The sequence below is a fragment of the Mustela nivalis genome, assembly GCF_964662115.1.
Source record: "Mustela nivalis genome assembly, chromosome: 2".
NCBI classification, from domain to species: domain Eukaryota; kingdom Metazoa; phylum Chordata; class Mammalia; order Carnivora; family Mustelidae; genus Mustela; species Mustela nivalis.
Window position 1 is genome coordinate 83,381,136 of NC_139021.1, and position 19,124 is coordinate 83,400,259.

At 36.1% G+C, this 19,124-nt stretch overlaps 1 protein-coding gene across 12 annotated transcripts in view; it reads right to left on the reverse strand.

The window, feature by feature from the left end:
• The window catches only part of RP1 (RP1 axonemal microtubule associated), a 357,833-nt gene that overhangs the window by 145,426 nt on the left and 193,283 nt on the right, over positions 1-19,124 (reverse strand). For 11 of the 12 annotated variants that reach the window (XR_014308427.1, XR_014308428.1, XR_014308429.1 and 8 more), the window contains exons 15-16: positions 16,636-16,848; positions 5,048-5,225 (exon numbers count right to left, since the gene is read on the reverse strand). The exons of the other annotated variant lie outside the window; for it this stretch is intronic. Coding sequence is in view for 8 of the 11 variants with exons in the window: in XM_082719229.1 (XP_082575355.1) it covers positions 5,048-5,225; positions 16,636-16,848 (391 nt within the window). In the remaining 3 variants the exon portion in view is untranslated. The remainder of the gene's footprint in view (positions 1-5,047; positions 5,226-16,635; positions 16,849-19,124) is intronic. 12 annotated transcript variants of the gene reach the window in all.

Genomic DNA, 19,124 nt, shown 5'->3' on the forward strand with positions numbered 1-19,124 from the left:
AGAACTCAAGGAAATACTTATGTCTGTCAGTTTGTTTATTAAAGGACATAACAAAGCATATTAATAACAGTCAGATAAGAGACACAGAAAGCGAGGTCTATGAGAGGCCTGAGTATAGACACTTCTGTCCTCATTGAGTTGGGGTACCTCACCTCACAGTATGTAAATGTTTTCACTAACCTGGAAGCTCCCCAAACACCATACTATTGAGATTTTATGGAGGCTTCCTCACAGTCATGATCAATTTTTAACTCTATGCCCAGGCTTTCTCCTGTCTCTGAAGGATGGAGGGATAGAGTTAAAAATACTAAGCTTTGAATCATGACTTAGTCTTCCACGGGGCTACCTAGAGTCACCTCATTAGAACAAAAGACGCTTGTCATGCTCTTATCACTTAAAAATTTATAAGGGTTTTAGGAGTTCTGTGTAGGAACCAGAGTAGGGGATGGGTGGCAGAGATCAATATATTTTCTATTATCTTACACTGTTCTCTAAATCTTTCATTACACATTTGTTTACCTGATCTGGCAGGTAATTCAGTACTACCCAGAAAAGTAAGAGAAAATGAGGGTGAAAGAAGACAGCCACAAAAACTGAATTTTCAAAAGTGCATATACATACAGCAAATATGAGCCTTTGTACAGCAGCCATTCTTTGTGCTTTCTTTTGTTGAAATGTGCACAACCTAATGATTACCTAGAGTCAAAATAAATCCCATAAAGGAATTATTGCAACCAATTCTGCAGCTATACTTTTCATTACAGGCCTGGGTAGGGAAAATACAAACCTGATGCTGAAACCAAAGGGCAAGTTATATATACATGGATTACTTTAACATCATGGCACATGTCTTGTGAAAATGGGTATGTATTCCTAGACAGTGTATTTTGGATAAATGTTAGTGCTTCCATGCCTTTCCTCAGAATTCCTAGGATTCATGATCCTTCAATAAAGTTTCCAAAGCAATATTTCCAGCATTAAAATGGGAAGTTGCTTCAGTATATTTAGCAATAATATATGTAGGGTTAACATTTCTTGGAACAGTCTACTTCTGTACAAATGTTGACATTGATAATACTGGTGATGAAGAGTCCCTATATCAACGAGAATTTCTTGGTCAGTCTGGGTATCTACAACAGCAGGGAGAGAGAATTACAAGGCAAACTTTCATTGTCAGCTTTTCCCAAGATTCTGAGAATACCAACAGGTAACATATAGAACACACTACCACAAGATAACCTGAACCCTGAATATGTCAGCCAATGCCACAGAAGTTCAGCTGACTTGTAGTAATGTTCCAAGGATTCTTGCTTGAAGGCCCTATCAGCAAGTGTCTTCATATATATTAATATCATGTCCTACAAAATGAGTTCTCTGCCTTTAATTCTATTAACTGCTTCTTCCTACTGAATCCATGAATCCATTACCCCTCACTTAACCATGTTTCTATCCAGGCTCTTGAATTCTCATACAATGACAAGATAACATAAAGAGCCATGTATAATGTACTGGGCTAAAACATCTCATCAATGCAATGTGGTATTGTAGTCATTTTTACAGATTGAAAATAATCAGTGAGAAGGTATGGAGCTAAGAATTTTAATTTTCCTTTTAATTTGAAAGTCTGTAATCCTTTGGAATAAGTCCTTCGAGGACAGGAATCTTTATAGAGATGGCGGTCTAGCTTTACCGTATGTTTGAAAACCTTCCCATTCATTGTTTTTAAGTGAAAGAGATACGTGAATGAATCTCTAGGACTCACTTGGAACTTCCATAATCTAACAAACAGACAAAATTCCATGATTATTCTCATGGGTTAATCCATATAGGAATAGCTTGTTGATCACAGGAATTTGCATCTAATAAGGACAATTTATAAGATCTCAGACTGATAAATGATAGCCAAAAGTCAGAGCAAGAGGAACCTCTCTATAGCCAGAACAAATAGAAGCCTCTAGGCAATTCCTCATAGAATTAACAGCCAGTGCCAAAATACACTTCTCATTTCTGGGACTGCTAGAATAACTATGGTACATTCGGATTTAAGAAGTCTATTGTTTTGAAATTGAGGGAACACTTTCACTTATGCTAGAAAAAAAATTCAGACCAGTGTAAAAATACATATGTTCATGAATGATTATCCAACATTGTTAATAATAACCAAAAAATCCACAATAAAATAACCAACATTAAAGGATTGATTAAATAATTTGTGGCAAATGAATTAATAAAACTCAATTGAAAAGATGGTGTAAATCTATGAGTATTGATGAAAATCATTTGTTTTTTTAAGTAAAAAAGCATATAAAGCTGTTTTATATAAACAAAAATATATAAAATATATAAATATATAAAATATATAAGGATGGAAGCCTTATATTTTGTTAAAAATGTGCTTTTAGGGTGCCTGAGTAGCTCAGTCTGTTAAGTGTGTGCCTTGGGTTTAGGTCATGATCCCAGGGTCCTGGGATCAAGTCTCACATCAGGCTTCTTGCTCCGAGGAAGCCTGCTTCTTCCTCTCCCTGTGCCACTCCCCTGCTTGTGCTCTCTCCCACTCTTAAATAAATAAATAAATTTAAAATATATATATATATATATATACTTTTAGTATAGTAAAGAAGGTAGATAAATATATACAAAACACACTTTCAAAAAAGAAGTCGTGAAAAAAAATACATAAAAATGTAAATAGTTCTTATCTCTAAAGAGATTTCCACATGAGTATATTTTCAAAATTTTCCACAATTACATGCATTATTTATATAATAAAAATAATAAGGGGAAAAAGAAATCATTTGAATAAGTTACTGACATCTATCAATCTCGCATTAGAAGACTTAGTCTCAAGCCTACTAGCTATAAGCTTTCAAAAATTAATTCACAATCACTGGGGATATTCAATTCTTTTTTTAAAACACACTATCGAATAATTATAGTGAAGTTTCAAAAGACTGTAAGAAGTAATTTATCTATCTTCCAAAGTGAGAATAAATGATAGAACCCATGTTTCTCATGTCTGGCATAAAATATCTGCCAAAAAATGTTGGGTATTATGACTGAAATAAGAACTTTCATATGCATTTACTTGCTTGATCCCCACCAGCTCTACTGGTAAGATAGGGCAGGTATCCACCACGACCAGGTGGGATTCATCCCTGGGTTTCAATGTGATAGAACAAATCAATAAGATTAGAGAGAAGAACCACATGGTCCTCTCAATTGATGCAGAAAAAGCATTTGACAAAATCCAACATCTGTTCCTGATTAAAATGTTTCAAAGTATAGGGATAGAGGGAACATTCCTGAACTTCATAAAATCTATCTATGAAAAACCCACAGCAAATATCATCCTCAATGGGAAAAAGCTCACAGCCTTCCCGTTGAGATCAGGAAGACAACAAGGATGCCCACTCTCACCACTCTTGTTCAACATAGTCTTAGAAGTCCTAGCAACAGACAGCAATCAGACAACAAAGAGAAATAAAAGGTATCCAAATTGGCAGTGAAGAAGTGAAATAAGTCAAGCAGGCAGGTATCAATGTTACACCAGTTACACAGACACAGAAACCAAAGCTCTCTAATGTTACTTGGTTTAACTAGGATCATACAGCTGGCAAAAAGAGAAGAAAACTCAAATTATCCATGACTTCTTTTCTATTGGTACTAATACCTTAGGTCACAAACATGGCCTTTTATTATTTCTCTCTTATGTATTGCCACAAATTATTCTTTTCTACTCATCTTTTTTTCCTAATTATTGTTATCTCTGCTTTCTCCTCTTTTCTTCATTGTTCCTTCCTTTGTATTAGTTCTCCTTTCTCCCTGTGCTTTTCCAGCATGGCTGCTGTCCCCTGAGAGCTATTTCTCACAGCTTTTTCTTCTACTCCACCCTGTGTCTTCCTGCTCTCGAGTCATCTGTTTCCCTGCAGCGCGCCGGAGACAGATGGCATACCCACTTTGTTGAGTAGGAGTGCCACTCTGTGCCAGTCTGTGGAAAATCAGAGGGTGGAGGGAGTGGTGGTATGGATGGCAGTAAGTTAAGGTGTACTAATCCAACAATTTGCACAATTTTAAATATGGCACCTAAAGACTGAGAAGGAATTGAGGCAGATAGCACAAAGAACAAGGCCAGATATATCATCATGTTAAATCAAGCTCTAATTTAAACTATCTTCAGTAGGAATATATATATATATATATATATATATATATATACACACACACACACACACACACACATATACACACAAATATATAATATATGATATTATATATATGTAGGATATTATATATGTGGATATATATATAATGTTATATATATGAAGTACAGGTAGATTTTAATAAGCAAAGAGAAGTTAAATAAGAGACTAAGAAAGTCATCTAGATTTTGATTAAGCCAAAGTCCATGCAACTACATCAGGCAAAAATTAAATAACAAACTAAATTTGCAAATAATTTAAGAACACTATCAAGTCATCTCACTAACCTTTGTGTTTAAGCAAAAATACATTCTAAGCTTAAACTGTTTAAATGGCCTACAGATCCTCACTACAATTGGCTGGAGAATCTGATCTTAGATATGAGAGAAATCAGTTTCAAAATATTCACATTTCTGTCCTATTTATACTTTTTTTTCCAAATCCTATTTTCAATTCAAATCCCATTTATAATGATTGTTTTTCTATATCATTTTACATTGCTAGCATTAAAAATTAATAGCAGTGAAACTGAGAATATTTCTAATAGTCCCATCCCCCTCACAGTGTATATGGAGATCATTAAATAACAAAATATACACACGTACACACACATATACAAATGCACAAATTTTGAAACTATAAAGGAGCTTAATATAGTAAAAACTCTATGTCTAACATAAACATCTGAAAAACTGGGATAAGTGATCTTCATAATCTTTTTCATTCCTTCTAAATAACAACAAAAAAGGCTAATAGCAGAGATTGGCTTAGTAAAAATGTGATTAAATTGTCAGACACAAAAGCATCACAAAGCAAACCAAAATGGAAGTATCTTAAAGTAAACATACATTTGATGACCTGCGGATAGAAGAAAACATTCCCATTCTTAGTATAAATAACTGGTTTTGCCTGTCCATCTGGCTGAAGTCCAACAAACAATCCTGGGCTTTTCATGGATTCCAGGCTTATAGATGCATTTTCCAAGTTCTTCTTAATTTTAAAATGACAGTCAGTATCTCCTGTACCCTGTGATCAATATAATATTGCATAAACATAAGTAAACACCAAAGGGCAGAATTTAAAACCAGTCACTTCACAAGATATAATTTTGCCTCATTTTCAAATCCTCATGACAAATACAGAACCTTTTTACATATATTGCACTATGCACTTCACTCTGTTCCATAAGATCCGGAAACAGAGACCATGTGTTCAGCTGAGGCAAGGGTGTATGCCCTGCCCTGGACAAAAGGCTCTAAGTAACAGAGGAGCTTCAGCTAAAGAGAGTGCAGGGTATGCTTGTATTTCATTTCAGAGTTAATAACATGTATAGGTAAAAAGAGAATACTAAAATGTGAAATTTTCCTTTTGAAAAATACTCTAAGATAATGAAAAAGAAGGCAATTCTCACCATAAGTCCATTTACATTTAAACACACACCAATCTACTGTGCTATTCCACATTTTCTGAATTAAAATTTCTTTAAGATTTTATTTATTTATTTGAGAGAGAGAAAGAGTCTGTGTGCATAAGTGGTGGGGTGGGAGGTGGCCGGGGAAGAGGGAGAAGCTGGCTTCCTGCTGAGCAGGGAGCCAGACAAGCAGGGCTCATCCCCAGGTCCAGGTGATCATGACCTAAGCCAAAGGCAGATGGAGCAACCCCATGAACTGAATTTTTACCAATAAATAGACTTCACATAAATTACTCAAAGACTGTGTAACAAAACATTCAAGAATTAAGTGCTTAGGCATAATCTACATACCCTTCAGATCATCAAAATCATCTCTCCCCCTTTTAAAGGCATATATCATCTAATATTAGAAAATAATTCACATTTTTTACCTTTTAGTGCTTTAAATTTTTTCTAATAAGATTTGGGGGTTCTAAAATATAAGTTTTGTAAAAATGAATTAAAATTTTCAATGCAACTATTTTTTTTCTTTGTGAAAGACAATTATATTCTGATCCCTAGCCTTGTAGGTGAGCTTCTTTTAGGTGAGAACCAAGTGTCTGTTGTCTGTTTCTTTCTCCAATATAAATATGATTCAATAAAACTCTGGCTTTGATTTGTTCACAGCCAACTAGAGTACATATCCATATATAGTAATACTACTACTACTACTAATAATAATATAAAAGGCCAATAGGGTAGAAATACACTCCTTGGGTTTAGAGAGGGAAAAAAAGGAACCAAACTCAGCAGAAACAGGAAGGGCTTTTTGGAAAAGGTGAAGCTAAGTGCTAAATAGGAACTAAGTTTAGTAGAAGGAAGTGACAGATGGAGGTAGAGAATTTCATGCATGGGGCAGCATGAACAAAGGCCAAGAGGCCATAAACAGTATGGTGTGTATATGACCAGGCTTCTTGGATGTTCTTGAGCAAAAGAGCTGAAAAGTGAATCCAGAAAGTTAGTATGAACTATCCAAATCAGTTTGTAGGCGACTTAGAAAGTCTAGCCTTATCTAAGACCATGGGAGCCACTGAAGGATTTTAATTATAGGAGTGATAGAGATAGATCTTAAATTATCTTTAGATAATTCCTTTAATGCTCCTTTAATGTCCCTCTAATATTCATTATCTACCCAATCAGTTACATAACCCTTTGCGGGGTGGGGGGGGGGGGGAGGTTAGCAATGATTAGGAGAATCTTAATTCTCGCCTATTCTTCAAGTGTTCACCTTTGGAGCTCCCTTTAACTATTATTTCTTAGAATAGAATTTATATTTTACAACAGTTTTTGATTTACAGAAAAATAGAGAAGACAGTACAGGTTTCCCCAGATATCTGCACTTACTTTTTCCTATCAACATATTACATTATTATGATACATTTGTTACAATTAATGAACCAATGTTGACACAACTAGTACTTTATTGATATTTCCTTAATTTTTAACAAATATCATTTTTCTGTCCAGAATCCTGAAAAGCCTGTCCTTTCTCCACTGAAATGCCTTTGCTCCTTTATCAAAGATAAAGTGACTATATTTATGTGGGTCTACTGCTGTATTCCATTGATCTATACTTCAACCAATACCCACTGTCTTGAGTATTTCAGCTCTACAGTAAGTCTTGAAGTTGAGTAGTATCAGGCCTCTAACTTTTTTCTTCCTCAGTATTTTGTTAGCTATTCTGGTTCTTTTGCCTTCCACATAAACTTTAGAATCAGTTTTTTGATACCACAAAATATCTTGTTGATATTTTGATTGAGATTATGTTGAATCTATTGACCAAGCTGGGAAGGATAAACAATGTTTCCAATCCATGAATATGGAATATTTGTCCATTAATTTAAAGTCTACTTGATGTTTTTCATCAGAGTTTTATAGGTTTCCACACATAGATCTTACATATATATTGTTAGATTTATTCCTAAGCATTTCTTCTTCTGGTGCTAACGTAACTCCTGTTGCATTTTTAATTTCAAACCTTAATTGTTCATTGATAGTCTTTAAGAAATCAATTGACTTTTTGATATTAATCTTGTATACTGCAGGCTTGCTATAATCGCTTATTAGTTCTGGAGCTTTTTGTTGATTCTTTGAGGAATTTTTACATAAACATTCATGTCATCTGCAAACAAAGACCATTTTATTTCTTCCTTTCTAATCTGTATACAGGTTGTTACCTTCTCTTGTTTTATTGAATTAGCCAGGACTTCCAACTCAATACTACATAGGAGTGGTGAGAGTGGATGTCCTTGCTTTATTCCACTCTCGGGGGGAAAACACCCAGTTTCTCACTATTTGTATGACATTAGCTATATGTTTTCTATAAATATTCTTCACCAAATTGAGAAAAATTCTCCTCTATTCCTTGTTTGCTGTGTTTTTTAATTTTTATTTTCACCATCACCATATTCAATCAGCCATTAAAACCCCCTCATCAGTCCACAATAATACCTATCAAATTTCACTCAAATTTTAGTTCCATAGTTACTTCTCAAACTTCAGACCCATTCCCCCTATGCCTAGATCATGACAAACACTAACTAAAAGTGAGGATATTTGTTGACTATTAAACCAATATATTTTCATTGATAATTGTTACAAAATTCTCCTATCTACTGTATCAATATGCTCATTGTGTCATGGACAAGTAGAATCCAGCACAGAACAAATAAATCTTCACTCAACTTTGAGTTTCCAAATAAAAGGGTTTTAAGAAATTTATACCAAATAAGAACTCGGAACTTTGTAAGACCAAGCTTTATTGAAAGATACAGATTTCATGGAAAGAATGGCCATATGTACCCCAATGTTCACAGCTGCAATGGCCACTGTGGAAAGAACCAAGATGCCCTTCAACAGATGAATGGGTAAAGAAGATATGGTCCATATACATATAATGGAGTATTATGCAGCCATCAGAAAGGATGAATACCCAACTTTTGTGTCAACATGGATGGAACTGAAGGAGATTATGCTAAGTGAAATAAGTCAAGCAGAGAGAGTCAATTATCATATGGTTTCACTTATTTGTGGAGCATAAGGAATAACATAGAGGACATTAGGAGAAGAAAAGAAAAAGTGAGTTGAGGGAGAGATGAAACATGAGAGACTGTGGACTCTGAGAAACAAACAGTGTTTTGGATGGAATGGGGGTGGGGGGATAGGTGAGCCTGGTGGTGAGTATTAAGGAGGACATGTATTCCATGGAGCACTGGGTGTGGTGTATAAACAATCAATCTTGGAACACTGAAAAAAAAATTAAATTAAACTTAAAAAAAAAAAGAAAAATATAATGCTTGCTAAAAGAAATTCCAAAACTGGACTTTATATACTTAGAGCCAAGACTGGAGGACTGGATCCCATAGACGAAATGATAAATTATGAAGTGATAAATGATAAATGATGAAGCTACTGAAAAGGTAGATACCATGTATGACACAGTAGAAATTTTTACCCCATAAGAAAAAGAAATGCCTGTGTGATACTACAAAAAGGAGCCTGGGGTAAATGGGCTACTCAAAGCCCATTTGGGATTAATTTCTGCTATATCAAAGAAATAAGGAGCAGCAAAATATTCATATGCTTTAGGGGAGAATCTCAAGAGCAAGACTATCCCTTAGAGCACCCAATATTCAGTACGAGAGTAACATGATGAAATCAGTCAAGCAGAGAGAGTCAATTATCATATGGTTTCACTTATTTGTGGAGCATAGCAAATAGCATGGAGGACATGGGGAGATGGAGAGGAGAAGGGAGTTGGGGGAAATTGGAAGGGGAGGTGAACCCTGAGAGACTATGGACTCTGAAAAACACTCTGAGGGTTTTGAAGGGGCAGGGGGTGGGAGGTTGGGGTACAAGGTGGTGGGTATTATGGAGGGCACAGATTGCATGGAGCACTGGGTGTGGTGCAAAAATAATGAATACTGTTGTACTGAAAATAAATAAAAAATAAATTAAAAAAAAAAAAAAAGAAATGTCTGGGAGAGGAATCTTAGAAGACCCTGATATATCTCATCTCATCTCATCTCATCTTATCTTATCCACAGTTCACATGGAGACACAGGGGATCCAGAAGTTATCTCATATCCCAATGGCAGGTCCAAGTACTGAGAAAACTAGTGACTGGGAGAAGGCTGATCTTGGTACAAGTTGGAAATATCAAACTCCAGTTTGGCCTCCCTATTCAGTGGGGAGCCTACTTCACCCATTGCCCCTTCCTCCCGCTCATGATCTCTTTCTTGCTCTCTCTTTCAAATAAATAAATAAAATCTTAAAAAAAAAAAAAAAAAACCATTGCCAACTGGATAAAGCCATGTTGGAATACTGATGCAATATCACTGCAAGCTAAAACAACATCTAATGTAACTAATGTGCCTTTCCCTCTATCTGGTTCCTTTGCAGGACACCTCTTACTCATCATCACCAAGTGATATTTTCTTATTCATTGAGTATTTGTTGAGCACCTATCAAATGTCAGACCTTAAAAAAGAGTTTGGGATATTTACTTAAAGGTTTATTTATTTACAGAGAGAGAAAGCTCTAATCCCATGACCCTGGGATCATGACCTGAGCTAAAATCAAGAGTCAGCCACTCAAATGACTGGGCCACCCAAGCGTCCCTAGGCTATTTTATTAACAAAGTAAATAAGAATCCCTCCCCTATGGTGCCCACATTCTAGTAATTAATATACATTCTATTACACACTGTACTATTGTTAATGATTCTCATCAGCTTTCTTTTTTTCAGGATGACTCACTCAACAATTTATTTTTGAAGTCTGTTTTCTCCTGAGGGGCAGAAAATCTTTGTTGCTGCCCTCAAGCCCCTCTGTATATTCTTCAAATCTCTTTCATAAAGACCAAAGCTAATGCATAGACTGTGGTCTATAATAAATAGCAAACTGTGAGATCATTTTCTAGAAAACTCAAACAAAATAATTAATCTTACAACTTTTTAAAAAGTCTCTTCAAAAATTTTTAAGTAAAACATGATTTCAACTCTCACTTTGCAGTTCTGCATGTAAGAACTTCCTATTCCATCTTAAAAAAAAAAAAAAAAAAGCTAAACAGACTGAAAAATCAACCATTCCATTTAGATCCGTAAGAGAAGTAGATACAAGTGAATTTCTGCCCCCAAGAATAGAAAGACAGACAGGAAAATACAGAAAAGTCACAGCTTAACAGAGCAAAGACTCACAAACAGAAACTAATGAGGGAACCATGCCTGTGTACAAAACTTGAACTATAATTCATGTTCAATTGAGCCTCAGTGAGGACAAATCTGAGAGTTAATACTCTCATAAACAGGCCCTTATATTTTTATCACTTTATCTTCAAGAGCTCAACCAGTGTCCCACAGTGAGTATCAGAGAATTTCCTTGTGCTTCTGGTAGGGGGAGGGGAAATGAACCATTTTTAAATATACCATAGCACTTTTTTCTTCTTAACAAGAACTGCCCACAGGAAAAATTAGTTAATTATATAAAACTTTTTTGGATTTTATCTGAGACTAAATAACATGGAAGAAGGGAAATATCCAACTCTAGTCCACTCTACCCATCCCAGAACTATGAAATTCACAGTCCAGGGACATAGGCCCACTAAAAGCATGATTTATCATTATTACATGAAGTGAAGTAAGTCTTTTACTGAATTTTATACTTTTTAGCCTCTCGTCTAGGCTTGTGTACCTGGCCCATCTATACAACTTCTTAAAAATACAAATTATCTTGAACTTTTTATTATGGGCATGTGTAGAAAAAAGGCAAAATTAAAGAAATTTGTAATGAGAGAATCTTTCCTAGTTTCTGAAAACTAAACTCTTGCCCATGAACAAGGATCCTGCTAATGTGGAGTATGTCAATATGTGTCTTTCTTTGGTACCCTGATCACTTTTTAGCTTGTTTTTCCTACAATTCTTACATCTCTTTTTCCTTTACATTGATTCTTAGTGATGATTTCCACCCATGTTTTGAGGCTTGTTTATCTTTCTTTAATTAAACTTCACAGTTGTCCCCAGTGAACTGCATAATGTTTGTTGCTAACTTGAATTTTTACTAAATCAACATCTATTAAACTGATTTACTCCTACAGCTTAACAGGATCATAGTAACAAAGACATTGTAACAAAGACAAAGATCAGCATCACCTGATTTAAACATTGGTATGAGGTATGTTTGTCTGTAAGAAAAGTTTTTAAATATATAGTGGCAGATACATTGGAATCATTAATGCTTTTATTCAATTCAATTCAACCTATACAATGAACATTTGTTGAGTAGCTACCTGGACTGAGGCACTACTAGATTTTTAAGGTATAATAACATGAGCATGCATTACCATTTACCTTCAAATGCATCCTAAACCTTCTGGAAATTGTAAACAAGCCTTACCATAACCTCTAAATACATGGAGAGGTTAACTAAATAAAGAAGGCTAGCTAATAAAGGAGAATATCTAAGATAATTATTACCATTCTCTTTTCAAGAGTAATATTATTCCAGTCTAATGATTTCTGGTCAGATACAGTGAAGGTGAAAAAAATATATATGCCTGATTTTTATGCATTAACACAATATCTTAAGAGCAAAAAATCCAAGTCAGACAACCACATCAGTGAGTCACTAAACAAAGTATAAAGGAAACACTACAAGGGAAATAGCAGAAGTAAAACACAAATTATGAAATTTCTAGGAGGCTCTTATCTACAAAAGTAGCAAAGTAAAGATTAAATATCAATGTTGTTTAAATGGTAAATATCATTAAGTGGTAGTCTCAGAGTACTCCAACCCTCAGCTAATTAATTGAGTCTGGTATACACAAAACAAGTGGATATGTGGGCTCCACAGGAAGAGCCCTATGGGACCTTGATGTCCCCTGACTGTGTGAGGCAGACCACAGCCAAGGGGCCAGTTCCAAAGAAAAGCTAGAATAGGATTGATCTGGACTGTGCCTAATGGATAAAAGTATTAAATCTAGAATAGAAACTCTTCAACCTTAGACATTCTTTTAGTAACTACATAAAAGGCATGATTGATTAGTTCATTTACATGGAACAGTTTGGGATGAGACATGTTATTTTTGTTTTCTTACCTTATTATTTGTTTTTCTGTATGGGCTTAGGGGTTAAGGGATGACATTACAAACATAAGAGGTTTCATCCAGCCTTTGCTACACATATATACTCAAAAATATTAGTCCTTCTCTCTTTGCTTTCTTTGCTGATCTTGTTAAAATTATCATGAAATTCACCTTTGGCAAGAATAGTGCACATTTTTATAGGATTTACAAAGTATTCAGGAGCCCCTGGCTTCATGTAAAGTCTCTTTAAATTTTCAAATCTTTTAACAATAACTTTCCAATGTAATAGTATTTCCAAGAACAAGCTTGGAATTTCTAACAGAAACACCAGGAAGCTAAAGAACTCTACAAAATGTTTGAGCTTTGATTTTGGAGGCAAGTAAACAAAAGTAACAGATCTGTAAGTATGTCATAGGCTAGGAAGACCTCCAGAGTCATACCTTAACTGGTAATTTTTACTTTTTTTTTTAGCAGGGAAGGGGCAGAGGGAGAAGGAGAGAATTTTTCACAGGCTCCATGCCCTATGCAGGCCCTAATGTGAAGCTTGATCTCACAACCCTGAAATCATGACCTGAGCTGAAGCCAAGAGTCAGACAGGAAACAGCTGACTGAGCCACCCGGCTGCCCCAATTTTTACCAAGCTTTCTTCTGCAGCCTTCAAGTATTGCACACACTTTACACTTTATCTGTTAGGGTTTTGAGGGGGAGGGTTATATTGAACTGATACACACTGGTAGAGCCATGGTCATTTTTAAACACTGAAATATTTCTTAGATGGTACACAGCTGTGATCTGAGCCCCTAGTTCCTCTTAGTGCTCTGGCTATTCCAGCAAGACACAGAATTGGAGGTCATGGCCCATTGCTGTGGTGGGGGGTGGGAGACTGGATCCAAGCAGAAGAATGGCATCTTGATAACATGGCCAGCAATGCCTGATCCCCATCATGGACCCCCAAGGCTCCTTTTCTCCTTGATCTTCCTTTCAGACCTTCTCCCCCTTACTAGTCTCCTTTCATTCACCTTCTGCTTCATACTCATGGGTTGCCTCACAGGGGCATGACCTAAAAGGAATGTCCTTAACCCTCTGGTTAAATGACATGCAATCAAGATGTGACATGCCAAAAAGGTCTTGAGAATCTCCGTGTTATGCTCTGAAATGGCCTGAATTTCTTCTTTAAATGTTCTAAATATCAAACTCCATGTAATCAAACCACTTATGTTCCTTCACCTTTGTCAAGAGATCTCACGGGGCTCCGCATTTTTGCTATCTCCACCCTAAAACAAATAGAACAAATGCGCTGGTTTGTTGTTGCTGTTGTTGTTTTTTCAAGTTATGAAATGCCTTTAAGGAGTGATACTGGATTTGAAACTTGAATACATGATTGGCTGTCTCAGTTCCAAAGAGCACAAGGAATTCTGAATTTAGCTTTTCATGCCAACAAGTCCCTCAGGGAGGGAAAAGAAAGGAGGTTCCTACTGCTGATGCACAGTACAGGCTGAGAGGATACAATTTCAGACTCAATCACTTATCCAACAAGCTATCAACAAAATGGGTTCTAGGAAAACTGCTGAAGAAAACTTTTTGTGTTGAGAATGACCTCCCCTCTGTGTATAGGGACTCTGGTCTCCTCATGGGAGTCAACCCAGCTTTTCCATCTGGGTATCATGAATCCTTCAAAACAGGGGCTTAGGAGATAGACTGACCCAGGTGGACTCATGGCTGCTGGGTTCTGGAAAAGTTATGTAACCAGGCTCACAGTTAGCTCCTTCATCTGAAGAATTAGCATGCCCATAGTTTCTCTGTGACAGAATAATACTTCTACATATTAATCTGTAAGTTTCTGCCCATCTTCATGTGTGCACCAAATCTTTTCAATTGAATACCAAGAACTTCTTCCATTTCCTCAGTCTAGTCAGATAGAGATGAGTCACTCATAGTACAAACGAGAATAAAAGGAAGAAAAAAGCATGAGTACTTAGTGTAAGGCAGAAAGATTCAAGATTCTGCTATATACTTTCAGAAAAAATGTTCTCACTTGGAAGGACAAGATACGCAGCACACTGGGAAAGAGATGGAAAAGACAGGGCTCACACAGACTGGAAAGAAAGAATAGAAAAACCATGAAAATCACCATCCAACTTAAGTATGAGGCAACTAAATGGAAGGTGACCAAGCAATGAGCTGTCCTCTTGGTTGATATCTAGAGAAGATAGAAGTTTCCAATGCTGGCTCATCTTCTACTTTGGAGAGTCATTTATCTTCACTGCCACAAATTCTCCCTAGCAACTTCAAGACACACATACTCCAAAAAATGTGTAATGCAGTGATGTAGTATCTGTCTCATGGTTCTGAACACTTCCATGAGTCTCAGAAGAGAAAGGCTTGTATACTTTGTGGATGCTGGTGATAGGAAGGGAAAGCTACTTCCTGATGCTCCTCCTATAGTATGACTGAGCACTAGATAAAATCATACTCTCAATTAGTATGACCATAGTAGTAATGTTACCTTTTTCTAATCTTAATTAGTTCATGTACCAGTTTAGAGACCATAAGCATTACACTTTGTTTGTTAAGCATGGATTCGACTTCTGTGAAATGGGATATAGCCCATGGGTGAATCAATCTGAGATATAGCTCCTGTGAAACAATCAAGGATGCTAATTATGTGTATGTGCATGTGCTTTTCTCTTTTGCACTCTGAACATCAATGTAACTCACCATACACAGACTTGCCAGTCTACAACAAAGACAGGGGCCCAAAGAATGATAAATGGCTAAGTCTTTTTCTCTCCTCATCCCCAGAAGCTAAGGCAAACTCTCCAATATAACTATATGTCAAACTGGTAAGGGAAAAAGGGAGAGGAGGCAGCCCTGAGTTTATCTAAAAGGTAAGGTTTAAACTAAATTGTTTCAAACAAGAACAGAGGAACAGAGCAGTAACAGTCAAATAAATGTGTAATTTTATATGCCCTTTTATATGCACTTTTATATTCCCTTCAACCCATAAAAGAATCCTGCTATATTAAAGGTGTTATGTTGGTTGCCTTCCATATCCCATCTTAAGTCAAGATGTTAAAGAAACACAGCACTGGGTATTATACACAACTAATGGATCATTGAATACTGTAACAAAAACTTGTGTTATACTCTATGCAGCCTAACTGAACATAATAAAAAAGATGTTAAAGAAGAATCCCTAATATTTAGAATTGAAAATTATTTCCTTATTCAAAATACAGGGTTTCTGTTGGTAGACATTTGGATGCCAAAAGAAGCAGTAAGGAAATATTGTTGAGCTGGGACTTTCTAGAGCCTTGGTTTTCAAAGTGTGGTTTGCAGACCAACATCATCAACAACAGCTGAGAACTTATTAGAAATGCAGATACACAGGGGCACCTGGGTGGCTCAGTGGGGTAAAGCCTCTGCCATTGGCTTGGGTCATGATCTCAGGGTCCTGGGATCCAGCCCCACATTGGGCTCTCTGCTCAGCAGGGAGCCTGCTTTCCCCTCTCTCTCTGCCTACTTGTGATCTCTGTTTGTCAAATAAATAAATAAAATCTTAAAAAAAAAAAAACAGAGAAAAGAAATGTAGATACACAGATCCCACCACCGTGTATCTGAATTAGCCCAACTTTATAATAAAATTCCCAGGTGATCTGTGTGCACATTACATTCCAGAAGAAATGTCTAAAGGGTCAGAATCCCTCTCTAATCATACAAAGGATGTGGCTGCCCTCCTCACTTTTTAATAAGACAAGGGAGACCATCATATATAGCACCCAATTTCCTAAATGTTTATAGGTTAATACAAAAAAAAAAAAAAAACACTCAGAAAGTGCCATTCTTATATCTGTCATTGGCAAATGTCTTAAACATTTGCTGAGAAAAATATAAGCAGATGCTTACTGTTCCATCACACTGGCCATCCTTAATCCTTAGATACATCCGTTCATTTTTCACACTTTCAAACATGCAAATACCAGAGCTGATTTTATGCACTTTCCAGTAGGATTTTTCAGACTGGCTTCCCACTCCAGTGCAGCTCCCATCAGGCTGGAGACACAGGGCTTGGCACAGGCTGGTAGCAAGTAGAACCACAGCACTGTTGAGGAACACACCCTCAAGGACAGTAAACAAAACAGAATCAGTAAATAATAACCTCATGTTCTACTAAAAGAAGATGGAAGTAGAGTTCATTCTCTTACAGAAGCTGTAGTGATCAGAATTTTATCAGAAACTTCTTTGCTGAAAGTAAGCAAAATAAGGAAGTAAATAATTTAACTACTATGCAAAACCAAACAAAATTAAAGGAGGTTCTCTGACTCATTATAATTTATACCGATCATTATTGAGAGTAAAAATGTCACCATTAGATGCTGTAGATTAAAAATACATACAAAACAAACATTTCTCTTAAGAACTTTACAATCAATATAAACAAATAATTATAACAGTAATATAAAGCAGAATAAGAATAGTATGTTGAAAATAGAACTGCCCTATGACCCAGCAATTGCACTACTGGGTATTTAACCTAAAGATACAAATGTAGTGATCCAAAGGGGCACGTGCACCCGAATGTTCATAGCAGCAGTGTCCACAATAGCCAAAGTATGGAAAGAACCTAGATGTCCATCAACAGATGAATGGATCAAGAAGATGTGGTATATATACACAATGGAATACTATGCAGCCATCATAAGAAATGAAATCTTGCCATTTGTGACAACATGGATGGAACTAGAGCGGATAATGCTTAGCGAAGTAAGTCAAGCAGAAAAAGACAACTATCATATGATCTCCCTGATATGAGGAAGTGGTGATGCAACATGGGGGCTTAAGTGGGTAGGAGAAGAATCAATGAAACAAGATGGGATTGGGAGGGAGACAAACCATAAGTGACTCTTAATCTCACAAAACAAACTGAGGGTTGCTGGGGGGAGGGGGTTTGGGAGAAGGGGGTGGGATTATGGACATTGGGGAGGGTATGTGCTTTGGTGAGTGCTGTGAAGTGTGTAAACCTGGTGATTCACAGACCTGTACCCCTGGGGATAAAAATATATGTTTATAAAAAATAAAAAATTTTTTTAAAAAAGCAGAAAAACAAATAAAAATAGATATTTGCTTTCAAAAAAAAAAAAGAATAGTATGCTTCAAGTGTACCTGAATTAATGGGATGTACCATCTGGATATTATTTCAAAGTATATATGTAGGAATGAATAAATGAAAAGAGTTATCAAATATAACTAAGGTAAGTTTAAGTAAATCCTAGGCAATCAATCACTTAAGAAGATGTAAGAAATTCTTAAATGTTTATTAAAGCACACTAACACTGTAGAGAAATAGATAAAATACATAAATACAGAAGACAAAACACAAATAGCAAATAAACATAAAAAAGGTAATTCACACTAGTTCACTACTCTAAGAATTGTCATAGGTCTTTTAAGGACCATGCCCAATACTAAGGTCAACACACTGGATACTCTGTTACACTACTAAAGGAATTGAGTAGTAAAGAAATGAAGGGGAAAAAAGAGACAAACAAAAAAACGGACTCTTAAATACAAAGAATAAACTGATGGTTGCCAGAAGAGAGGTGGGTAGGGGGATGGGTAAAATAAAGGGAATTAAGAGCACACTTACTTTGATGAGCATTGAGAAATGTATAGAATTGTTAATCATTATATTGCATACCTGAAACTAATATAATACTGTATGTTAATTATATTTCAATTTTAAAAAAAGGAAAGAAATTAACTTTACTCACAGAAGTCTGGCTTTTGCCTTCAGACTCTGAAATGTAATTTCTAAACCTTAGGACTGTCAGATTTGATAGAGGAGTTTTTTGTTTGCTTGATGGCTTTGGGCCAGCCACACAGTAAAAATGTGATTTAGGGTGGCAGCTTTGAGTCACAAGGTGTCAGCTGACCTCCTGAGAGGCTGACACTGAGATCAGCCATATGGACTCCTTATATGATTGAACCCCAGTAAAGATGGGGCACCAAGGCTCAGGTGAACTTCCTGGTTATCAAAACTTCATGCATATGTCATATATCTATAGATATATCTATATCTAAAGCCATCCTGACTCTATGGGGAGAGGACAACTAGAAGTTGCACCATTTAGTATTTTTCTTGGATTCTGCCCTATGTGTCTCTTCCTTAGCTGATTTTAACCTGTATTCTTTCTCTGTGATAAACCATAACCATGAGTATGACAACTTCCAGTGAGTTCTGAGTTTTTCTATTAAATTATCAAAATTTAATTGTTGTCTCAAGGACTCTGGAACTCTGAAGTTGGTGTCAGAAGTGAAGGTAGTCATGTAAACTGCCCCCTCTAACTTCTCAGTTGTTTTAACTTCCACGGGATTAAAATCAGTGCATTTCAGGA